The sequence below is a fragment of the Taudactylus pleione genome, unplaced genomic scaffold (assembly GCF_031769625.1).
Source record: "Taudactylus pleione unplaced genomic scaffold, aTauple2 ptg000566l, whole genome shotgun sequence".
NCBI lineage: Eukaryota > Metazoa > Chordata > Amphibia > Anura > Myobatrachidae > Taudactylus > Taudactylus pleione.
This window is the reverse complement of record NW_028284968.1, coordinates 635018-661801: the sequence shown is the minus strand read 5'-3', so window position 1 is coordinate 661801 and position 26784 is coordinate 635018. Positions and strand designations below refer to the sequence as shown.

The window sequence follows — 26784 nt, the reverse complement described above, 5'->3', positions numbered from 1 at the left end:
TTCTTTGGAGATAACACCTGTACAGACACCTATTCTCTGTGTATCAGATAAGGCTGATGATAGGGAAGTGTCAGGACACGCAGCAGTCTGATTCTATACCCCGCTGTCGCCTGTGGTACATTATTCCGAGGAGCCTTTAATCAGACATCTCAGATGTGAAACATCAGCTCCCACTGCACCCTGTGATTGGAATAAAGAGGTTTAGCAGGAGCCCGGCTGTTCTGGAGACACAAACACAGGGAACACATGTTTCTTATGCCTCAGTATTTTCTCTGACAGCCCGGGCAGATGGCCAAGGCCCAGAGGAAAATCCTCCGACCACAGCAGACATCCCCAGTGTGCAGGTGAAACTCTGACTCACATTCCCTCAGACATGATTAGAGGCCTATAGTGATGCATGTCCCTGGCTTGGGACGGCTGATGGCTTGTGCAGAACACCGGACGCGCTGATCAGGCTAATTGTGATCTGTCATTTCCTCAAAGCAGACGGAAAAATTAAATCCCCCTATTATTAAGATGTTTTATGCAAAGGAGAAAAGACGGCTTGTACCTCTGCGGGGAAGGCGGGGGTCCTCTGATCCGGGTCACAGAAATAGCCTCAGAATGGTTATATAACTCCCTGTGGACCTAATGCAACTGCGATTTGCTAAAGTCGCAGCTGATGGAATTCTTACAGACACGCCCACAAGCTGTGGGGTTAATCCACAGATCTGCGCATTAAGACGCACCATTGGACATTGCACCAGCCCTATGGAGGCGCAGAATGTCGGTCTGACTATGCCCGCATCTGGCTAGCCACCCCTACCCCTTTACCACCCAGGAATGCCCACTAAAATGATTAGGAAATAAGCACAAAAGTTTGCAAAGCATAGGTGTATGAGGGGGGATGTAGTCTGCATCCTGGCGTGCGGGATACCAGCACCAGTATCCCGACCGCCAGCATCCCGAAGGTAAGTATCGGAGTGTTAGGGGGAGGTTAGGGTTAGGTAGCGGGGATAGGGTTAGGCACTAAGGGGGGGTTAGGGTTAGGCACTAGGGGGAGGGTTAGGGTGCAGGGAGGTTAGGGTTAGGCACTAGGGGGAGGGTTAGAGTGCAGGGAGGTTAGGGTTAGGCACTAGGGGGAGGTTAGGGTGCGGGGAAGTTAGGGTTACGCACTAGGGGGAGGGCTAGGGTGCGGGAAAATTAGGGTTAGGCACTAGGGGGGAGGTTAGGGTGCATCGTTAGGGTTACACATTAGGGGGAGAGTTAGGGATAGGCACCGGGGAGGGAGTGTTAGAATTAGGGTGCGGGGAGGGGGAGGTTAGGTTTAGGCAGTAGAGAGGAGGTTACGTTTAGGCACCGAAGAGGGTGTTAGTTTTAGGGTGTGGGGAGGGGGAGGTTACGCTAAGGCACTAGGAGGGAGAGGTTATGGTTAGGCGCCGGGGAGGCAGGGTTAGGGTAGGGGTTAGAAAAATACTTACGTTACTTCCTATGGCTGTCAGGATTCTGGCTGTCGAGATGGCGCTGTCTGTATTCTGACCAGTGGTATCCGACAGCCGGGATTTCATACCCAACCTGTATGAGGGCACACATGTAAGGAGCCAGTGTACAGTATACTGCAGGCGTTGTCATGAAACTATAAAATAGACCCAACAAAAGGACAGCAGGAAATGGTAACAAAGCTTCTGTGCGCAGAAGAGGAGCAGTTACGTTGTTACATTAGCTGATCATGTATGTAAGAAGCAGCGTGTTGTGTGTCAGAATAAATATACTTTAGTGTCGTGTTATTGTCCTGTGAGAAGGAGCCGCAGTCTCCTATAGACAGTGAGAGGGGCCGCAGTCTCCTATAGACAGTAAGAGGGAGCCGCAGTCTCCTATAGACAGGCCGTGTGAGAGGGGCCGCAGTCTCCTATAGACAGGCCGTGTGAGAGGGGCCGCAGTCTCCTATAGACAGGCCGTGTGAGAGGAGCCGCAGTCTCCTATAGACAGGCCGTGTGAGAGGGGCCGCAGTCTCCTATAGACAGGCCGTGTGAGAGGGAGCCGCAGTCTCCTATAGACAGGCCGTGTGAGAGGGGCCGCTGACTTGTGGCCTTTTGTCAGGCGGAATAATGTGCTGTTTGTCTGCTTAGCTGTTGAGGACCCCAAGAAATGTACTTGGAATTTGTCAGTGGAGGTTTCACAGGCGGGAGGACTGACATAGCTTTTGTTGCAGTTTCCTGGCTCTCCCCCAACAGATGTGCTGGATTTATAGTGTATAATGTATAGCTCGCAGGCCGCCAGCGCTGAGGAATCACCTCCTTCCATTACACGGTTCTCAGTACGCCGGAGGAACCATCATCCCAGGTCTCCAGAATCTGTTTAGTATACATTTAGTACACACAACTCAGGCTGGGATGGGGTTTCCCTGCATGTTAGTAACTTGCCTCTTAAGGACAAGATTTTATTATAAGGGGTCACTGCAAAGTCTCTGCAGGAGCCTCAGTAGTCATTGAAAACCATCTGGCACTATGGAGGCCTCCATCTTGAGGCCCCCACACACCAGCGACGGATCGCCGCGATGCAGAGTTCCTGCGATGCCGGGTTGGAGGATTCGCGAAATCCAACATGTAGGATTTCACCGATTTGCCGATCATGATCAAAATATGAGCGTGATTAGCAAATGGCTGAAATTTAACGTATAATTCCACAGATCCTCTGACGGATCTCGTAAAATCGGTGCACGCCGGACAGTATTTCCAACTGGCAGATTGACGTTTCCGATTCCTATTTAGAACTAATGACAGCAGGGCTGCGAGGCAGAAATGCTGACCACAACACCAACTGTGCTGATATATATATTTATGTATAGTAACTTGGCTCTGCCATAGTTCAGAACCAGACCTGTGATATATTAGCCAGTGTTCCTAATGTCTATTGTCCCCACACAGGACAGTTCTATTACAATGGCCGCAATGTCTGTAGAGAGAAGCCCCTTCCTCTCCTGCTGGATGGAAATTGTAGTCAGGGGACTCGGGAAGATCCTGGCCTCTTGCCACTGTGGGGGCTAGATGGAACGGCAGGGCGAGGAGGCCCAGCTCACTACATAAATGTCTGCGTAGGAAGTTTAACTAAGTTGGAAGAAAACAATAAACTTTGTAGATTGATTTCTGACCACGGAACTAATCGGCTAATTACAGACCGAAACCAAACGTCTGACCAGCAGGTTCCTCGGGAGCTGCAGAAGGCGATCAGAGATCATTAGTCTGGCCGGCACCCTGGTGGGGTTTATGGTGGGCTGTTTTTTTCTCTCTCCCTCGCAAATGACTCAGTGCAGAAAAATGTCAAAACAAGAACAAGTATTTTAATTTGATTTGTTTTGGCCGATGGGAACCTGGGAAGTGTGGTGGTTAATTTCGTGCGCGGCTCCGCCGGTGGAATCCAGACACAAACCAGACCTAACTGTTTTATGGGTTGGTAAAACGTTGCTCACATTAATAATACCGATACGTTACCCCTCTGAGTGGATTATTATCTGGCTGGAATGTTCCATCCTACATTGTGTGGGAGGCTCATCGCACTGTGTTTAGACAAGTTTGGATCTCTGCCTATATAAGTCCATAGCTACATTTGGCCCGTGGACCCTTCCTTTATTATTTTATTTTTACCCATGAGCCTATGGTCCGTGATAGAACCGTTACCTATATAAAAGGTGCGGTATGCAGAATTCCACTCTCTAGCGTGTTTTCCTGCATGGAACAGCCCAGATACTGGAGGCCTACAGATAGTGATTGCAACGTATAGAATATCAGCGGCGTATTAATGCGTTCTTTAGCGCTTTGTGGTGTGATTGGGTATTTGCATTACTGTATATCATGCTGCCTTCTGGGGTAGTTTGGGGCATAAAGTGTCCTGTAGCGCACACGAGTTGCCACTATGTTCTATACCTCCACTGGTTGCCAGAGGCAACGCCTCCACTGGTTTCTCTTTACAAGGTGTGATACACCTCACCCTAAAACATTTCTGTGACTGGATCTGGTTCATACATTGCTAGGATACATTTTAAAATGTTGAAACCCCACCCCCCAAATGTAATAAGTAACCTTGATGAACAGCGATCCCATCTGCAGGGGGCAGTAACACGGTGCTACCCACCCCCGTCTGACGCTATAAACATTCTCATTTCAGCTTCTGCGCTGTCACTAACATTATGCAGGAGATGGAGCCTTTTTCCTGGAAATCATCGTAACTAAATATTTGTTTAATCTTCTCATACCTAGAAGTCTTATAAGCGCTCAGTCAGTCTTAAAGTTACAGTGTAACAGTTCCAATCTGTTTAAACAGTTCCTAGATTTCCAAATGAACATGAGCGAGTACACATAGACATATTATCATAGACCCATGTGAGTCACATGGGTAAGGTAAGGGTGGTGTTATTTGGGGGCGTTTAACTCCACGTTATAATTGCCCCAAGGTTCAGAAAAACTTAAATCAATGAGCGAGTTACTCGCTTGTGCCGCAGCAATTTTGAACCCGTGTCCAAAGCACTCCGCAAAAATAGGTATCCGGATAGAAGATAGACAATGTAAGGGTCGACACCAAATTGTCGACATGCAATCGGTCGACACGGGCAAAAGGTCGGCAGTGCAAGAGGTCGACAGGGTTGAAAGGCTGACAGGTTCAAATGGTCAAGCCTGTTTTTTTCTGGTTTTTCAAAAAAAATTTATGTTAGGGGTTAGAGTAACGCACCCCATGTCACTCGTCACACTCCCACCGTACTGGTCACACCCCCTGTGCAGACCACACCCCATGTCACTAGTCACACTCCCACGGTACTGGTCACACCCCCTGTGCAGACCACACCCCTACAACACTGGTCACACACCCCATGTCACTAGTCACACTCCCACTGTGCTGGTCCCACCCCCTGTGCAGACCACACCCACATAACACTGGTCACAACACCCCAAGTCACACTCCCACGGTACTGGTCACACCGACTGTGCAGACCACACCCACATAACACTGGTGACACATCCCATATCACTAGTCACACCCTCTGCGGCAGCACACAGTAGGCCCTTGTTAGATTCCAGCTTCGGGCCCATGTGGACCTTAATCTGGTACTGCATTAGGTCATACAAAAAGTAATAAAATATATACAACAAATACAGAATACTAAGGCGCGCTGCGTTACTGATATATGTCTATATGAAAAATCTAAATATTGTGGGTTTTGCAGTTCCCTTGTCTACATCTCCCCCTAGATTTCCATGGTGTATTTCCTTATTATTAGATAGAAAGGTCACAGGCACCAGCTAAGCGCTCTGTCCCCCCATTCTTCTCCGTGTGACATTACAGCGAGATGGAGGAACGCGGCCTCAGATGTTCCATGTCTAACAGGTCAGTTGGGACAAAGAGCCCTATTCATGGTGTTCTGCGACCCACTGAAAGGCCCTTAGTTAAAAAAGATAATGCAACCCCCTGTTCTGTTTCTGTTCCTTGTAGAGGTGCAGACACATGCTGTCATGTTAACCCCGGATTAATCTGGCTGGTGAGGCATTCCGGATACCTCGGGCCTCTGAATTGGATGGTCCTGATATACTCATCATGTATTCTGGCACGTCATAAGTATATTCTCATTGCCAGTAATACCACCAATTCTCACCAGAGCACCCCACACTGACGACTTGGCCTTTAGGGTGCACGGAGAAGGTTCTAGTAGGAATTGGGGCATTTGGTGGTCTTGGATATTTATTACTTATTCACTGATCACATTTTATAAAATATATGCCCCATAATTGATCCGGATGTTAGTTCCCACCCCATGATAAATGTATTGGAAATTGCCGTGTGAGCCAAAAGCAGCAGCCAGGGGTCCTTATGCCTCACGTACTGCCCAAACCTCAGGGGCACATATTACAGTATCCTCTCCCCATCTGTACAGAAGGGTGAGCCCCTCCCAAATCTTTAGCACCATCTCCTAATGGGATCTCATCATTTTACAAATGAGTAAAATGCAGTCATTTGAGCTGCTGTGACATCACTGCTCTGTGGCCAATCCATGCGCATCAGTCGGCCAAGCCACAAAGCAGGCGTGACAAGCTGTCAGTCCCTCTGTGTGACATGTTACAGAAGCTCCTCCTCCTAACATGGGAGCTTTCCAGTCATTTCCCATATATTATTCAGCTCGGCAATACACAGCCTTTGACATAGGCTAATGTTATGTAGGTGCTTATTTAGGACTAACAGTATCATTATTATCTGTACACTAATTCAGAAAAATGCTGCAGAGTGTGATAATTTTGTGGTACCCATGTTCTATGCCACATTACAGCTACAGGCTGCAATACCATCCATCTGTGTTCTGTCTTCCATGTTCTGATATGTATCCTATCATAGCTATCACATGGCAACATCTCACGTCTGCTAAAGCCTGGAGAAGTGGACGAGATGCTTGAGACTCTGTTTATTGCAAAAAAAAACATTCATGATGCAGAATTGCATACAGTATATTAAACCTGTTTTGGTATAATTATATTTATATCTGTATTGTTTCCAAGTACAGCGCTGTATCGTTGTCTGAGCTCCTGTAACTACTTTATTATATTGTATAATGTCTTATTCCAGCCCTATACATTGTATCAGCTCCTAGTAAGGTGTCTGTTTGCAGTATCTGGTGTTTTTATACTTATGTTTTATTGTCTGTGTTGTTATAATGGTTATTACATTGCATCAGTTCTTCTTACAACTGACCCAGCTCTGATACATTGTAGGATCCCTTATTGTGGCCCCCATGTGTTATATGACATGCGTTCTCCTGCTATCTGTTATAGTAGCTCTTACCCAGTTCTGATACATTGTATGATCCTTATTGTGGCCCCCATGTGTTATATGACATGTGTTCTCCTGTTACCTGTTATATTAGCTCTTACCCAGCTCTGATACATTGTAGGATCCCTTATTGTGGCCCCCATGTGTTATATGACATGTGTTCTCCTGTTACCTGTAATACTAGCTATTACCCAGCTCTGATACATTGAAGGATCCCTTTTTGTGGCCCCCATGTGTTATATGACATGTGTTCTCCTGTTACCTGTTATATTAGCTCTTACCCAGCTCTGATACATTGTAGGATCCCTTATTGTGGCCCCCATGTGTTATATGACATGTGTTCTCCTGTTACCTGTTATATTAGCTATTACCCAGCTCTGATACATTGAAGGATCCCTTTTTGTGGCCCCCATGTGTTATATGACATGCGTTCTCCTGCTATCTGTTACATTAGCTCTTACCCAGCTCTGATACATTGTAGGATCCCTTATTGTGGCCCCCATGTGTTATCTGACAGGTGTTCTCCTGCTACCTGTTATATTAGCTCTTACCCAGCTTTGATACATTGTAGGATCCCTTATTGTGGCCCCAATATGTTATATGACATGCGTTCTCCTGCTACCTGTTATATTAGTTCTTACCCAGCTCTGATACATTGTAGGATCCCTTATTGTGGCCCCCATGTGTTATATGACATGCGTTCTCCTGTTACCTGTTATATTAGCTCTTACCTAGCTCTGATACATTGTAGGATCCCTTATTGTGGCCCCGATGTGTTATATGACATGTGTTCTCCTGTTACCTGTTATATTAGCTCTTACCCAGCTCTGATACATGGTAGGATCCCTTATTGTGGCCCCCATGTGTTATATGACATGTGTCCTCCTGCTACCTGTTATATTAGCTCTTACCCCAATCTAATACATTGTAGGATCCCTTATTGTGGCCCCCATGTGTTATATGACATGCGTTCTCCTCTTACTTGTTATATTAGCTGTGACCCAGCTCTGATATATTAGCTCTGTTATATTAGCTCTTACTCAGCTCTGATACATTGTAGGAGCCCTTATTGTGGCCCCCATGTGTTATATGACATGTGTTCTCCTGCTACCTGTTATATTAGCTCTTACCCAAATCTAATACATTGTAGGATCCCTTATTGTGGCCCCCATGTGTTATATGACATGTGTTCTCCTGCTACCTGTTATATTAGCTCTTACCCAGCTCTGATACATTGTAGGATCCCTTATTGTGGCCCCCATGTGTTATATGACATGTGTTCTCCTGTAACTGTTATATTAGCTCTTACCCAGCTCTGATACATTGTAGGATCCCTTATTATGGCCCCCATGTGTTATATGACATGTGTTCTCCTGTTACCTGTAATACTAGCTATTACCCAGCTCTGATACATTGTAGGATCCCTTATTGTGGCCCCCATGTGTTATATGACATGTGTTCTATAGTTACCTGTTATATTAGCTCTTACCCAGCTCTGATACATTGTAGGATCCCTTATTGTGGCCCCCATGTGTTATATGACATGTGTTCTCCTGTTACCTGTTATATTAGGTCTTACCCAGCTCTGATACATTGTAGGATCCCTTATTGTGGCCCCCATGTGTTATAAGACATGTGTTCTCCTGTTACTTGTTATATTAGCTGTGACCCAGCTCTGATATATTAGCTCTGTTATATTAGCTCTTACTCAGCTCTGATACATTGTAGGAGCCCTTATTGTGGCCCCCATGTGTTATATGACATGTGTTCTCCTGCTACCTGTTATATTAGCTCTTACCCAGCTCTGATACATTGTAGGATCCCTTATTGTGGCCCCCATGTGTTATATGACATGCGTTCTACTGTTTCCTGTTATATTAGCTCTTACCCAGCTCTGATACATTGTAGGATCCCTTATTGTGGCCCCCATATGTTATATGACATGTGTTTTCCTGTTACCTGTTATATTAGCTCTTACCCTGCTCTGATACATTGTAGGATCCCTTATTGTGGCCCCCATGTGTTATTTGACATACGTTCTCCTGTTACCTGTTATATTAGCTCTTACCCAGCTCTGATACATTGTAGGATCTCTTATTGTGGCCCCATGTGTTATATGACATGCGTTCTCCTGTTACCTGTTATATTAGCTCTTACCCAGCTCTGATACATTGTAGGATCCCTTATTGTGGCCCCCATGTGTTATATGACATGCGTTCTCCTGTTACCTGTTATATTAGCTCTTACCCAGCTCTGATACATTGTAGGATCCCTTATTGTGGCCCCCATGTGTTATATGACATGCGTTCTCCTGTTACCTGTTATATTAGCTCTTACCCAGCTCTGATACATTGTAGGATCCCTTATTGTGGCCCCCATGTGTTATATGACATGTGTTCTCCTGTTACCTGTTATATTAGGTCTTACCCAGCTCTGATACTTTGTAGGAGCCCTTATTGTGGCCCCGATGTGTTATATGACATGTGTTCTCCTGTTACCTGTTATATTAGCTCTTACCCAGCTCTGATACATTGTAGGATCCCTTATTGTGGCCCCCATGTGTTATAAGACATGTGTTCTCCTGTTACTTGTTATATTAGCTCTTACCCAAATCTAATACATTGTAGGATCCCTTATTGTGGCCCCCATGTGTTATATGACATGCGTTCTCCTGTTACCTGTTATATTAGCTCTTACCCAGCTCTGATACATTGTAGGATCCCTTATTGTGGCCCCCGTGTGTTATATGACATGCGTTCTCCTGTTACCTGTTATATTAGGTCTTACCCAGCTCTGATACATTGTAGGATCCCTTTTTGTGGCCCCCATGTGTTATATGACATGCGTTCTCCTGCTACCTGTTATATTAGCTCTTACCCAAATCTAATACATTGTAGGATCCCTTATTGTGGCCCCCATGTGTTATATGACATGCGTTCTCCTGTTACCTGTTATATTAGCTCTTACCCAGCTCTGATACATTGTAGGATCCCTTATTGTGGCCCCCATATGTTATATGACATGCGTTCTCCTGCTACCTGTTATATTAGTTCTTACCCAGCTCTGATACATTGTAGGATCCCTTATTGTGGCCCCCATGTGTTATATGACATGTGTTCTCCTGTTACCTGTTATATTAGCTCTTACCCAGCTCTGATACATGGTAGGATCCCTTATTGTGGCCCCCATGTGTTATATGACATGCGTTCTCCTGCTATCTGTTACATTAGCTCTTACCCAGCTCTGATACATTGTAGGATCCCTTATTGTGGCCCCCATGTGTTATATGACATGTGTTCTCCTGTTACCTGTTATATTATCTCTTACTAATCTCTGATACATTGTAGGGTCCCTTATTGTGGCCCCCATGTGTTATATGACATGTGTTATCCTGTAACTGTTATATTAGCTCTTACCCAGCTCTGATACATTGTAGGATCCCTTATTGTGACCCCCATGTGTTATATGACATGCGTTCTCCTGTTTCCTGTTATATTAGCTCTTACCCAGCTCTGATACATTGTAGGGTCCCTTATTGTGGCCCCCATGTGGTATATGACGCGTTCTCCTGTTACCTGTTATATTAGGTCTTACCCAGCTCTGATACATTGTAGGATCCCTTATTGTGGCCCCCATGTGTTATATGACATGCGTTCTCCTGTTACCTGTTATATTAGCTCTTACCCAGCTCTGATACATTGTAGGATCCCTTATTGTGGCCCCCATGTGTTATATGACATGCGTTCTCCTGCTATCTGTTATATTAGCTCTTACCCAGCTCTGATACATTGTAGGATCCCTTATTGTGGCCCTCATGTGTTATATGACATGCGTTCTCCTGTTACCTGTTATATTAGCTCTTACCCAGCTCTGATACATTGTAGGATCCCTTATTGTGGCCCCCATGTGTTATATGACATGCGTTCTCCTGCTATCTGTTATATTAGCTCTTACCCAGCTCTGATACATTGTAGGATCCCTTATTGTGGCCCTCATGTGTTATATGACATGCGTTCTCCTGTTACCTGTTATATTAGCTCTTACCCAGCTTTGATACATTGTAGGATCCCTTATTGTGGCCCCCATGTGTTATATGACATGCGTTCTCCTGCTATCTGTTATATTAGCTCTTACCCAGCTCTGATACATTGTAGGATCCCTTATTGTGGCCCCCATGTGTTATATGACATGCGTTCTCCTGTTACCTGTTATATTAGCTCTTACCCAGCTCTGATACATTGTAGGATCCCTTATTGTGGCCCCCATGTGTTATATGACATGCGTTCTCCTGTTATATTAGCTCTTACCCAGCTCTGATACATTGTAGGATCCCTTATTGTGGTCCCAAGGGTTATATGACATGTGTTCTCCTGTTACCTGTTATATTAGCTCTTACCCAGCTCTGATACATTGTAGGATCCCTTATTGTGGCCCCATGTGTTATATGACATGCGTTCCCCTGTTACCTGTTATATTAGCTCTTACCCAGCTCTGATACATTGTAGGATCCCTTATTGTGGCCCCCACGTGTTATATGACATGCGTTCTCCTGTTACCTGTTATATTAGCTCTTACCCAGCTCTGATACATTGTAGGATCCCTTGTTGTGGCCCCCATGTGTTATATGACATGTGTTCTCCTGTTATATTAGCTCTTACCCAGCTCTTATAGCTGCCGTTCATCCTCCTCCTTCCATACCAGCACTCAGGGAGCCCTGGAAGTAGAAGTATTTATGGCCTGCAGCTGTTTAGCAGAGCAGGGCTGAGATGGCTGCTGTCATGTCTTGGTGTCCCCCAGTTACCAGGTGACAATGGAGATGACATATGTCCGTCAGGCGAGAGGTCACATTCCTGGTCTCCCTGTTGTGACTGGCATGGGGGGGCTTCCCAGCCTCTGCCCCCTATAGCATGCCATTCTCAGACAATGCTACAAATCACTGCCCCTTCCCTTTCCCCAGAGTCCCAGGGGACCCCAGAAACCGCCCTAGGTGCCTGCAGCCTGACCCAGGGAAGAACCATGAACTCTGTCCTTGGAATTTATGTCGTCTGATATTTCCTCTTGTGTTATCTCCTCCCAGGGGACTAATTGTAATTCTGCAAAACCCTGTGTATTTAACTTCTAAAAAACTATTTATTTATGTTCTAAGAACTATTTATATAGAGTGCGCATATTGCTGTACAGAGAATAGAGTATTTCTGTCACTCACATCAGTTCCTGTCCCAGAAGAGCTTACAATCTATATTCTTTATCACACACACACTCATACACACTAGTGTTATTTATTTATTTTTTTGTCAGACCATGCAAACTCCATGCAGATACTGTTAGTGCCTTGGTGGGAATCAAACCTAAGACCTCGGTGCTGTCTCTATTGCTCTCCACTACGCCAACTGTGAAAAGATCATTATCATAATTGTATCATTTACATTTATTTTTAAACATAACGTCTAGAAGCCTATTAAAATCGAAATTTGCCTGGATTTGTTGTTGTACAGTAATAGTCCTTTTGTTGTGTAATACAGTATAATTAATGTGTCCTTGGTGTTTTTTTAATAAATAATAGTTAATTCAAAATGGGCAAAAATAAATACCATATTATCTATCCTTTCCAATAGCCAATAAACCCCCCCCCCTGTGTTTCTGCAGAGAGAAAGCCAGCAGGAAGTGAGGACACTGATACATTGTGTCACTCTGGAGGCCCGGCAGACAGCTGGATAGTATCGCAGCTATTTTGTTACACATATGCTGATGTGGATGTGCAGATATGCGCTGAAGTTTGTTTTTCCTTTCCCGTCTATAAGACAAACATTAAGTTTGCGTTTCATGTTCGCCGGGGACATGTGATAGTTTTTGCAGACTTCTGTCTGTTCTCAGAGCGCAAAACATAATATTAACCACGAAGAGAAGCCGTATCCGTTCCGCTTACATCAGCAGAAAGTGCGCCCAATGGAAAATGGGAATATTGTCTTAACAGGAGTGAAATTTAAACTATCATTCATCTTAATTCTGTGGTTACCTAGTTAATGTTCTCTCTGCATCTGTTTCCTATTTGGTGCTGGTTACGCACATATTCCCAAACCTGAGGTCACCACCTCCCCCCCCCCCCCCCCCCCTCCCCTAGTCTTTGTCTCTTTCTTCCAGAAACCCTGAGTCTGCAGAAAAACTCATTAGGGTTTCTTATACATACTGTACATGCTAAGCTAAGGTGGTCAGAGGGGTTTACTGCGCCCAAACACCCCCCAGAAAATATTATCCATTACACATTATTAACATTAAAATAGTAACAGATCTGGTCCACATATTCCAGCCTTAATTATACCAATAGGTTACGTCTGCTGGTCCTTGGTGAGGGATGTGCTAAATAGTTTAGGCCAGGGAATATGAATATTAGATAGTAAAGGGTGTTTATACACCAAAATGCGTGTGTTTAATACAGCATGTAACCTCCACTATTGCCTTACAGACCAATAAAGCCCCTCTCCCAATGTCGATGAGACAAAAACATTTAAATTGCAGTCAGTTAAGCCGCTGTGACATCACTAGCCCCAAACCTTTTATTACTCTTGGATGTGAAATTTTCCCAATCCTGCCACTTTCATGCTAGGCTTCCGCCCTATTCTAGGCCGAGCTTTGACCCTCCTGTGATGGAACTGCAAGACATGCTGGGACTTGTAGTTCCACAATGGATAGCGACCCACAGGTTTACGCAGTTGTGGTAGATCATGTTTATCCGGGACAAGTATATCCAGAGTATCCATAGGATTAAGACTTTTCCCAGATAAATGTATTAAAGCTCGCTGGTGTGAAGTACGTCCTCAGGTGTCTGTAACATTCTGTCTGTGTGTTTCTCGTCCCCTGTATTATGTCCCGGCCTAGTAGTGTAGTTCTACGTTGTGTGACACACACGATACAGTATATAGTATGGTGTCTAGTGAGGTTATAAAGTCCTCATGCTCTTCTTTTTTGTTAATAAATCTTACCATTCGTTTCAGTTACTCTCCTGCTCTTTGCATACCTGTTATATCCCAAATATTACATACCCGTTATATCCCAAATATTACATACCCGTTATATCCCAAATATTACATACCCGTTATATCCCAAATATTACATACCTGTTATATCCCAAATATTACATACCCGTTATATCCCAAATATTACATACCCGTTATATCCCAAATATTACATACCCGTTATATCCCAAATATTACATACCTGTTATATCCCAAATATTACATACCCGTTATATCCCAAATATTACATACCCGTTATATCCCAAATATTACATACCCGTTATATCCCAAATATTACATACCCGTTATATCCCAAATATTACATACCTGTTATATCCCAAATATTACATTCCCGTTATATCCCAAATATTACATACCCGTTATATCCCAAATATTACATACCTGTTATATCCCAAATATTACATTCCCGTTATATCCCAAATATTACATATCCGTTATATCCCAAATATTACATACCTGTTATATCCCAAATATTACATTCCCGTTATATCCCATATCTTACATATCCGTTATATCCCAAATATTACATACCTGTTATATCCCAAATATTACATTCCCGTTATATCCCATATCTTACATATCCGTTATATCCCAAATATTACATACCTGTTATATCCCAAATATTACATTCCCGTTATATGCCAAATATTACATACCCATTATTTGCCAAATAGTACATACCCGTTATATCCGAAATTTACATACCCGTTATATGCCAAATATTACATACCCATTCTATCCCAAATATTACATACCCGTTCTATCCCAATTATTACATACCCGTTATATCCCAAATATTACATACCTGTTATATCCCAAATATTACATACCCGTTATATGCCAAATATTATATACCCGTTATATGCCAAATATTACGTACCCGTTATATCCCAAATTTACATACCCGTTATATGCCAAATATTACATACCCATTCTAGCCCAAATATTACATACCCGCTCTATCCGAAATATTACATACCCGTTTTATCCCAAATATTACATACCCGTTTTAGCCCAAATATTACATACCCGTTATATGCCACATATTACATACCTGTTATATCCCATATATTACATACCCGTTATATCCCAAATATTACATACCCGTTATATCCGTGCAGTATATTAGTTTGTTCTGCTTTTATTCTGATGACAATGACAAACCTGCCCGGCCTGCTGGTGGGTAAATCATAGAATCCATAGGGTAGGCCCAGGGGACTAGTATATAGGAGCGTCTCACTCTTTATTGCGTCCTTATTGTGGCTGGACCTGAGACGGTTGTGTCATGGGCCCCCTGCTCATTTCTCTCTGATGGTGGGAAGGCTAAAATGACATTTATCCTGAAGGAACTCTACCCTAAATGTACAGCTGTGTCCCCATACCCTCAGTGCGCCAGGACTCTGACGTCTCCGCTGCACAGAGCGGCTTTTCCTTCACTATGTGCGTCCTATACACACAAACTACTGTATTGTTGGTGTACGCAGATCATTGTGATGAGCGACATTTGTGCTTCTGTGCGCGACTGACTCTGAATCTGGGCAGAAAGGGCTGTAACGCGCATAGTCGCAGCTTTCCTCACGCCGAATTCTGTTGTGCTTAATCTGCGACTTTGTGCTTGTGTGAGATCACTTCCTGTGCGGTCAGTGTCGCCTCTAGTACCCTGTGTGCGGATTATCACCGAGTCTGCGATGCACATAATACAAGATACATGTAATACGTTACTTCTCAGTGTCTCGGTTGTGACGGGCGGCTCGCGCCATATGGCATGTAGATGATAAGTGCATGAGAATACATCTGTACAGTATTTATAACACCTGATGACACTACATCCAACAGGAATAACACCTTTATATAAGACCACCTGACAGAGGCTACCGGTATGAATTGCATAGGAAGGGGAATATATGCCTGTAGTCACGGTACTCCCAGGTGTGAGAGTACCAATGTTTGTCCCACAGGTGATATAAGAACTGACCTGTATTTGGACCTAGTTGCTGACCGCAGACAAATTGTCATTGATCCCTGCACGTTCCCCTGATCACATTCTCTTTTCCAGGCCCAAGGCGGGATACAGTACATGAGAGTCATTTGTCCTTGTGGCTATGAATGGCACGGTGTCATCTGGCGCTAAATGGTGATGTTGGTGATGATGTTGTGTGTCTAAGACCTGGCAGAGGAGGATACTGGGTAATCTTATGGGTTCAGTCCATTTCTATTTATCCAATGATGTCTCAGCTGGGAATGGCACAGCCCGGCTCCCAGTTGGATGGCTTTCTGGGACAGTTGCTGGAAAGCTGGAATCCTTTTGTACATGATTCACTTACCCCAGTTCTGCTGCTCTGTGTCACCGGAACCCCTGAGTCATCCCCGGGCACTTTGTCTAATTGAAGGCACATTCTGGCCTCCGTTTGTTTAATCAACAGTTCTGAGACCTTGGAGGAGCTGGACCTGATATTTCAGGTGTGCCCAATACTTGGCGCATTTCTTTCCTCTTGTATGATAATATGAAGAGAGGCTTGCCCCCCCTTCTCCCTCCCCCCCTCTTGCATTATGTCACTACTTAACATTCTACGCACACGGTAGATTTAGACAATTTGTGGACTGAAACAATATTCATAACACCCTATACATCCCAGTGTATGGTTATACTGCATTCACAGTGATGTCATTGCTTCCTTCTGACTGGATACGCTGCATTCACAGTGATGTCATTGCTTCCTTCTGACTGGATACACTGCATTCACGGTGATGTCACTTCTTCCTTGTGACTGGATAGGCTGCACTTTTTGTGATGTCACTGGTTCCTAGTGACTGGATAGGCTGCATTCTCTGTGATGTCTCTGTTTCCTAGTTAAGTGACTGGCTGCATTTTCAGTGATGTGATTGGTCCTAGCGACTGGATAGGCTGCATTCTCAGTGATGTCACTGGCTCCTAGTGACTGGATAGGCTGTATTCTCGGTGATGTCTCCGTTTCCTGGTTAAGTGACTGGCTGCATTTTCAGTGATGTGATTGGTCCTAGGGAATGGATAGGCTGCATTCTCAGTGATGTCACTGGCTCCTAGTGACTGGATAGGCTGCATTCTCAGTGATGTCACTGGCTCCTAGTTAAGTGACTGGCTGCATTTTCAGTGATGTGATTGGTCCTAGCGACTGGATAGGCTGCATTCTCAGTGATGTCACTGGCTCCTAGTGACTGGATAGGCTGCATTCTCGGTGATGTCTCCGTTTCCTAGTTAAGTGACTGGCTGCATTTTCAGTGATGTGATTGGTCCTAGCGACTGGATAGGCTGCATTCTCAGTGATGTCACTGGCTCCTAGTGACTGGATAGGCTGCATTCTCGGTGATGTCTCTGTTTCCTAGTTAAGTGACTGGCTGCATTTTCAGTGATGTGATTGGTCCTAGTGAATGGATAGGCTGCATTCTCAGTGATGTCACTGGCTCCTAGTGACTGGATAGGCTGCATTCTCAGTGATGTCACTGGCTCCTAGTGACTGGATAGGCTGCATTCTCGGTGATGTCACTGTCTCCTAGTTAAGTGATTGGCTGCATTTTCAGTGATGTGATTGGTTCCTAGTAAAGGCATATGATGCATTCTTTTAAATATTGGTCTAGACCAGAAAATAGTTGCCGCCTCTTTCTTTGTGTAGGTGACAGAAATGAATTATTCCTGGAAGACCTGCATAATAATGTTTAATAGGACCTGCATATTAATTATTGAGCTATACTTGGATCCGGGAGCTGGAAGTCCAGAGGGGAGAGGGGAGGGCTGGACAGTAATCACGCCGTGCACCCCGGGAGATGATGCTGCGATTTACGGCACCATGTCAGGGGGGTGGGCCCATAAGGATGCAATTCATAGCCATGAGGCAGGCGGGATCCCGGAGGGCTGATTACTCTCTTAGGATTTGGCCGGGAATGCCAGGAGAGCAGGTGAGTACGCAGCGAGCATTTCATTTATTAATAGATATATCCTACAAAGGGACATTTCACTGAGTACAGGGTTTGCTGATTTATTTTTATTTATTTTTTTATTTTTAAGAATTAAGGGAGAGATGTATCAAAGAGGCTTAAAGTGGAGAGAGATAAAGAACCAACCAGTCAGCTCCTAACTGTCATTTTTCAAATACAGCCCGTAACATGACAGTTCGGAGCTGACTGATTGGTACTTTATCTCTCGCCACTTTATGTCACTCCAAGGTTTCATACATCTCCCCCTAAGCAATTGGTTTTAGCTGTTTTTGGGTTAGATGTAGATCTAATTCCTGCATTAGGTTGACGTTCCTTCCCCTGACAGCGCCGGCCTTGTACGGCATAAGGCGAATGGTGACCAGTGCACGGCCCTTGCTCAGCGTCCCATGTGCATACGTTCTGAGTGTTTCTTACGCTGAACGCGATCCCTCTCGCTGTATGTCATTGACCGTCTGTCTCACTGATATTCTCTGTTGTCATTTTAGGGAGATATTCAACAACTCTTAATTGTGTCGGATCATCGAGCTGCGTTTGATTATTGTGAACACTACAGTCCAGACTGCGACACTGCCGCCCCCGATACCCCCCAGTCTCAGGATCCCAACCAAGATGAATATGTAAGTAGTCAACAAAAGAGACACAAATTGTTTATATTAGGTGCGTAAATGGCGCAGAAAGGGGACAATCTTACTCTGCAGTAGGAATGGGTCTTACTTTACAGGGTCCTAAACAAACTACAGAAATATTTGTGGCCTCCAACATTACAACCCCTGTGTGAGGTCTAAATGTATCCATGTGTGACGTCCCGTCATTGCGCCCCTTATAGACTCCTCTGTCTGGATGTATCCACCTGCCCAGTGAGGTCTAGTGTAGCCTGAGGGAATTATCACACCTGAATAAGATGGACAGGAAGGCTTCTGGAGGAGATATATTAAAGAATATGCAATATAGACAAGGACACTCTAATAGCTGGCCTGTCTAGACGAGTTCTTAAAATGTATGTTTTAATATTTGATTAATACAGTGATTGCATTTGAACTATAAAAAGAATCCGGGTTAGTGCATGTATAAATCTGTACAGGGCTTTAAGACCTTGAGCTGCAGAATTGTCAGAGTTCCCCGTCATTGTTCCAGGTATTACAGTGAATTTTCCCTTCTGTTTCCTGACTCCGGGCCCCCTCACACTTGGATGCCCTAGGCAGCTGCCAGCGTAGCCTTGTAGATGATCCTGGCTACAAGTTCCAGCCTGTGCCTGGCATGTCACGCTGGGATGTGCTGCAGATTGCCTGTTTGTGTAGCGTTTGAGCCAGTTACACTGGTAAGGCCCCATACCTCCGATCTAAGACCCCATACCTCCGATCTAGGGGCCTGATTCCCTACCCATCGCAACTGCAACTATGGCAGATCGTGCGACTGTTTGCCATGGTAAATGCGTCTAAGCCCGTACTGCCCATGCGCTGATATCGCACTGCTAATACGGACACGCAGAGGAATCCATCTCAGAGTGAGCGACAGATGTGGTCAGCAAAACGCAGGCGTGGCTGCCCGTTTGAACGCCGTTTCTCGGACGCGCCTAAATTAGCCACTGCGATGGCCTACGCTGCATGAGCGCTCTCTGCGTGCGAGGAGACTGTCTGCGGCTGGTTAGGTTGCTGTAAATGCTGAGTGAGTGGTCGATGTGCGTCGATAGTACCGATGTTCACGCAGAAGAGCGACAGTGGGCGTATGTTAGAAAGCAGCAGCGAGCGTCTTTATGCCCGTGAAGCATTAGCCTATTCTACCAGCTGCGTAGGTTGGTTCTTGCCCATGTTAGGATTTCTCCCTTGTAACAATGACATGGTGATGCACTTACAGCAGAAGTTTAACACTTTGTTTGCTGGCCATGCCTTGTCACACACAGACCACCCCATTATGCTGTTCCCCAGAGTTATTCATCATGCGGTCCTCCAGCTGCTGCAGAACTATGCATCCCAGCATGCCCTGCCACAGTTTAGCTATTAAGTCAAGTTAATACTGTGGCAGGGCATTCTGGGATGTGTAGTTTCATAGCTGGAGGGCTGCATGTTGGTGTCCCCTGCGTACCCTAATGCTTGGCGTGGTTGAACACAAGGAATGCTCTCAGTCTATTGGGGTCCGTACAGGGACTGTGTAACTCCCTGCATTCCTGCACATAGTGTTTCAGGCCCTCTTGTATATCCAGCGCATTTCTTATTTATTAAATAAATGACGTCCCCTCGCTGGACGGTGATTATTATAGCCGCGTCTCCCGCCTTTATCTGCGTCTTGTTTATACATTTATCAGTACCCCGAAGCTGCTGAAGGGGATGAAGGTTATTATTATGAATACCCATATTATGAAGACGACAACGACAAACCTCCTACCACCAAACCACCTCACGCCGCAGGGGAAGAAGCTGTACGGCCGCAGCCAGACATTGAAGAGGTAACGCTAAGTAACGCCCGCAATCTAAGCCTTCTGCCGCTGCGTCCTATTCTAGGTTGTGTCTGTCACGTTAGATAAAAGGTCTAATTTCCGCGCCTTGGGAATGGGCCTGCCAAGGGTTTTGCAAACAAATTAAAAATCTGCTGCAGAATCTGCGCAGGGAATGAGCAGTAGATGTGTTGCGCAACGCGCCCCTAATCTCACAACGCGCCAGTCACCCGCAGAGCTCACAGAAAGAATTCAGAAAAGAAAGAAAATGAGCAGGACGGCTGTAAAGTACATAAAGCAGATTATTTACAATGGGGATCAGTTGCCGTGTCTTACGGCACATTTCCCTCATCTGCGTTATCTGAGAGCCTCCGTGCAGCGCAGTACTAACAGCAGCGCACAGCAGTGATGTGAGGGTCCTGTCATCCTGGCCCCTCTATATGTAACGCGTTTCACACATAGAATTCATTCTCTTGTTACCGGACGTTTTTTTGTCTGTCAGGAGGAAGAGCCAGTAACCACTGAAGCCCCCATTATTGTAACTACACGAGCTGCACGGATAGAGACCAGAGTGGAAAGCACAGTGTATGACGACTATGTTTATAGCGTGCACGAAGACTATTATACCCCGCAACCCGATGAAAACAACTATGAAGAGGGGGGCGAGACTGAGGATAGAGTCACTATCGATGGGGATAGAGTCATCATCGGTGAGGATAGAGTCCACATCGGTGGGGATAGAATCCACATCGGTGGGGATAGAGTCAAGATCGGTGAGGATAGAGTCCACATCGGTGGGGATAGAGTCAACATCGGTGAGGATAGAGTCATCATCGGGGAGGATAGAGTAAACATCGGTGAGGATAGAACCACCATTTATGGGGATAGAACCTCCATCGATGAATCCTCTGTCCATAGGACCAATGTCTTCACCAGCACCAATGCCACATTCAATGTAAGTTGTATGTTTGCGTGTCCGTAATAACTGCGGCATGGTCCGGACATTACAGTGGAGGTTTCACTTCTGTGGTGGAGTAGGACCTCCTTTGTGATGTGATTTTTGTATTGATTCTGAATATATATTAGATTTATTTTATTTAGACTAGTATCTAGATTCTAATATAATCACCTCTGGGCTGGTCTGTGTTGAGCTCCTTTCCAGAAAGTATTCACGTTACCTTACTTACAAAATGTCACCACTGGAGATCCCCCCCCTCTATTCCCGTCCCCTATAATTCCGTATAAAATATCCCCTCAGTTATTTCCACAATTGGGGGCTTCCTACCTCTAAAACATCAAAATCTCTCCCATGTCCTGTTGCCAATGTAGCCAAACCTATACCCAATCCTATACCCAAGCCTATACCCAAGCCTATACCCAAACCGATACCCAATCCTATACCCAAACCTATACCCGGAATAACAATATGTGCTGTGACTTGTGAGTTTGCAGCAGAGCTTGTATTCAGCTAGTATATAAAGGTACAGTACCTACAATGTCACTGTAATATCTGTATTTGTGCCTGTCACAGGATTCTGTAATAGATGGGACTGGATTTGTGCCTGTCACAGGATTCTGTAATGGATGGGACTGGACTTGTGCCTGTCACAGGATTCTGTAATGGATGGGACTGGACTTGTGCCTGTCACAGGATTCTGTAATAGATGGGACTGGACTTGTGCCTGTCACAGGACTCTGTAATGGATGGGACTGGATTTGTGCCTGTCACAGGATTCTGTATTGGATGGGACTGGATTTGTGCCTGTCACAGGATTCTGTAATAGATGGGACTGGATTTGTGCCTGTCACAGGATTCTGTAATAGATGGGACTGGACTTGTGCCTGTCACAGGACTCTGTAATGGATGGGGATGGACTTGTGCCTGTCACAGGACTCTGTAATGGATGGGACTGGATTTGTGCCTGTCACAGGATTCTGTAATAGATGGGACTGGATTTGTGCCTGTCACAGGATTCTGTAATAGATGGGACTGGACTTGTGCCTGTCACAGGATTCTGTAATAGATGGGACTGGACTTGTGCCTGTCACAGGATTCTGTAATGGATGGGACTGGACTTGTGCCTGTCACAGGATTCTGTAATGGATGGGACTGGACTTGTGCCTGTCACAGGATTCTGTAATGGATGGGACTGGACTTGTGCCTGTCACAGGATTCTGTAATAGATGGGACTGGACTTGTGCCTGTCACAGGACTCTGTAATGGATGGGACTGGATTTGTGCCTGTCACAGGATTCTGTATTGGATGGGACTGGATTTGTGCCTGTCACAGGATTCTGTAATAGATGGGACTGGATTTGTGCCTGTCACAGGATTCTGTAATAGATGGGACTGGACTTGTGCCTGTCACAGGACTCTGTAATGGATGGGGATGGACTTGTGCCTGTCACAGGACTCTGTAATGGATGGGACTGGATTTGTGCCTGTCACAGGATTCTGTAATAGATGGGACTGGATTTGTGCCTGTCACAGGATTCTGTAATAGATGGGACTGGACTTGTGCCTGTCACAGGATTCTGTAATAGATGGGACTGGACTTGTGCCTGTCACAGGATTCTGTAATGGATGGGACTGGACTTGTGCCTGTCACAGGATTCTGTAATGGATGGGACTGGACTTGTGCCTGTCACAGGATTCTGTAATGGATGGGACTGGACTTGTGCCTGTCACAGGATTCTGTAATAGATGGGACTGGATTTGTGCCTGTCACAGGATACTGTAATAGATGGGACTGGACTTGTGCCTGTCACAGGATTCTGTAATGGATGGGACTGGACTTGTGCCTGTCACAGGATTCTGTAATGGATGGGACTGGATTTGTGCCTGTCACAGGACTCTGTAATAGATGGGACTGGATTTGTGCCTGTCACAGGATTCTGTAATAGATGGGACTGGACTTGTGCCTGTCACAGGATTCTGTAATGGATGGGAATGGACTTGTGCCTGTCACAGGACTCTGTAATGGATGGGACTGGATTTGTGCCTGTCACAGGATTCTGTAATGGATGGGACTGGATTTGTGCCTGTCACAGGACTCTGTAATGGATGGGGATGGACTTGTGCCTGTCACAGGACTCTGTAATGGATGGGACTGGATTTGTGCCTGTCACAGGATTCTGTAATGGATGGGACTGGATTTGTGCCTGTCACAGGATTCTGTAATAGATGGGACTGGATTTGTGCCTGTCACAGGACTCTGTAATGGATGGGACTGGACTTGTGCCTGTCACAGGATTCTGTAATGGATGGGACTGGACTTGTGCCTGTCACAGGATTCTGTAATGGATGGGACTGGATTTGTGCCTGTCACAGGATTCTGTAATAGATGGGACTGGACTTGTGCCTGTCACAGGATTCTGTAATGGATGGGACTGGACTTGTGCCTGTCACAGGATTCTGTAATAGATGGGATTGGACTTGTGCCTGTCACAGGACTCTGTAATGGATGGGACTGGATTTGTGCCTGTCACAGGATTCTGTATTGGATGGGACTGGATTTGTGCCTGTCACAGGATTCTGTAATAGATGGGACTGGATTTGTGCCTGTCACAGGATTCTGTAATAGATGGGACTGGATTTGTGCCTGTCACAGGATTCTGTAATGGATGGGACTGGACTTGTGCCTGTCACAGGATTCTGTAATGGATGGGACTGGATTTGTGCCTGTCACAGGATTCTGTAATGGATGGGACTGGACTTGTGCCTGTCACAGGATTCTGTAATAGATGGGACTGGACTTGTGCCTGTCACAGGATTCTGTAATGGATGGGACTGGACTTGTGCCTGTCACAGGATTCTGTAATGGATGGGACTGGACTTGTGCCTGTCACAGGATTCTGTAATAGATGGGACTGGATTTGTGCCTGTCACAGGATACTGTAATAGATGGGACTGGACTTGTGCCTGTCACAGGATTCTGTAATAGATGGGACTGGACTTGTGCCTGTCACAGGATTCTGTAATGGATGGGAATGGACTTGTGCCTGTCACAGACTCTGTAATGGATGGGACTGGATTTGTGCCTGTCACAGGATTCTGTAATAGATGGGACTGGATGTGTGCCTGTCACAGGATACTGTAATGGATGGGACTGGATTTGTGCCTGTCACAGGATTCTGTAATAGATGGGACTGGATTTGTGCCTGTCACAGGATTCTGTAATGGATGGGACTGGATTTGTGCCTGTCACAGGATTCTGTAATGGATGGGACTGGATTTGTGCCTGTCACAGGACTCTGTAATGGATGGGACTGGACTTGTGCCTGTCACAGGTTTCTGTATTGGATGGGACTGGACTTGTGCCTGTCACAGGACTCTGTAATAGATGGGACTGGACTTGTGCCTGTCACAGGATTCTGTAATGGATGGGACTGGATTTGTGCCTGTCACAGGACTCTGTATTGGATGGGACTGGAGTTGTGCCTGTCACAGGATTCTGTAATAGATGGGACTGGACTTGTGCCTGTCACAGGATACTGTAATGGATGGGACTGGAGTTGTGCCTGTCACAGGATTCTGTAATAGATGGGACTGGACTTGTGCCTGTCACAGGATTCTGTAATAGATGGGACTGGATTTGTGCCTGTCACAGGATTCTGTAATGGATGGGACTGGATTTGTGCCTGTCACAGGATTCTGTAATGGATGGGACTGGAGTTGTGCCTGTCACAGGATTCTGTAATAGATGGGACTGGACTTGTGCCTGTCACAGGATTCTGTAATAGATGGGACTGGATTTGTGCCCGTCACAGGATTCTGTAATAGATGGGACTGGATTTGTGCCTGTCACAGGATTCTGTAATAGATGGGACTGGACTTATGCCTGTCACAGGATTCTGTAATAGATGGGACTGGACTTGTGCCCGTCACAGGATTCTGTAATAGATGGGACTGGACTTGTGCCTGTCACAGGATTCTGTAATAGATGGGACTGGATTTGTGCCCGACACAGGATTCTGTATTGGATGGGACTGGATTTGTGCCCGTCACAGGATTCTGTATTGGATGGGACTGGACTTGTGCCTGTCACAGGATTCTGTAATGGATGGGACTGGACTTGTGCCCGTCACAGGACTCTGTATTGGATGGGACTGGAGTTGTGCCTGTCACAGGATTCTGTAATGGATGGGACTGGATTTGTGCCTGTCACAGGATTCTGTAATGGATGGGACTGGATTTGTGCCCGTCACAGGATTCTGTAATGGATGGGACTGGACTTGTGCCTGTCACAGGATTCTGTATTGGATGGGACTGGATTTGTGCCTGTCACAGGATTCTGTAATAGATGGGACTGGACTTGTGCCTGTCACAGGATTCTGTAATAGATGGGACTGGATTTGTGCCCGTCACAGGATTCTGTAATGGATGGGACTGGATTTGTGCCCGTCACAGGATTCTGTAATGGATGGGACTGGACTTGTGCCTGTCACAGGATTCTGTAATAGATGGGACTGGACTTGTGCCCGTCACAGGATTCTGTAATAGATGGGACTGGACTTGTGCCTGTCACAGGATTCTGTAATAGATGGGACTGGATTTGTGCCCGTCACAGGACTCTGTATTGGATGGGACTGGACTTGTGGCTGTCACAGGATTCTGTAATGGATGGGACTGGACTTGTGCCCGTCACAGGACTCTGTAATGGATGGGACTGGATTTGTGGCCCGGCCTTATCCCCGTCATGTGTTTAGTTTGTCATACAGAATGTTTAGTCATCTGCTGTGCACAAGACTTTTATGTACTGAAGTTGTCCATTCTCTTTGCTCTCAGGGAACCTCCGTTACTGGTGCTGGGACCGGGAGCTCCAGAAGGGGAGGAGGACAGGGGGGACACGGAGGAAATGTCAATGAAGATTTTGTGGAGGAGACTATAGATAACTATGAGAGCGTATATCCTGATAATTATGAAGACGTGGAAGGTGTGGACGACGATATCAAAGGCTCCCCTGCCGTCACCCGGGAGGAATTAGAGGTATTCCTACATTTGGGCGTCACTTTGATTTTATTTGCAATTAAGAGTGTAGTCATTCAGAGTTAAACATCCAAACAGCACTCACATTATGGTTCCTATTGCTGTGCAGCTAAATTCTTTTATTATGTAAGATCTGCAGCAGTGACCTCTGCTGGCGAAGAGAAGTTACTGCACGTCATTAGAAATAAAACTTCCTGGTGAGGAGCAGAGGCATAAATGTAATAAAAAAAACAGCGAATGCTGTCTAAAGGAAGGAATTGCAAACACCTGCTTTATTATTTAGTACACAACCTATATAAAATATAATGATATAACCATGATCTATAAACTGCTCAAATCCATACATTACTGTCATTATATAAATTGCTTAAAAAGCGCCATTAATAGATTAAATATAGGTAGACTAATTCATGTGATCTATGGACGTGGAATCAGATCTGGTGGGGGGGTGGTGGGGATAAATCCAATAGCTATCGGAAACCTTTAAATATCAATAATTACGATGAAGAGATAGTAAAATGGTAAATAGCGCAGGGCGATGTTATTGAACCACAATCGGGGGTAGGTGG

At 45.4% G+C, this 26784-nt stretch overlaps 1 protein-coding gene across 3 annotated transcripts in view; it reads left to right on the top strand.

The window, feature by feature from the left end:
- COL5A1 (collagen type V alpha 1 chain) overlaps positions 1-26784 on the top strand; it is a 221930-nt gene that overhangs the window by 73000 nt on the left and 122146 nt on the right. For all 3 annotated transcript variants that reach the window (XR_015871843.1, XM_088453033.1, XM_088453032.1), the window contains exons 5-8: positions 18281-18412; positions 20098-20238; positions 20729-21181; positions 26015-26215. Coding sequence is in view for 2 of the 3 variants with exons in the window: in XM_088453033.1 (XP_088309159.1) it covers positions 18281-18412; positions 20098-20238; positions 20729-21181; positions 26015-26215 (927 nt within the window). In the remaining variant the exon portion in view is untranslated. The remainder of the gene's footprint in view (positions 1-18280; positions 18413-20097; positions 20239-20728; positions 21182-26014; positions 26216-26784) is intronic.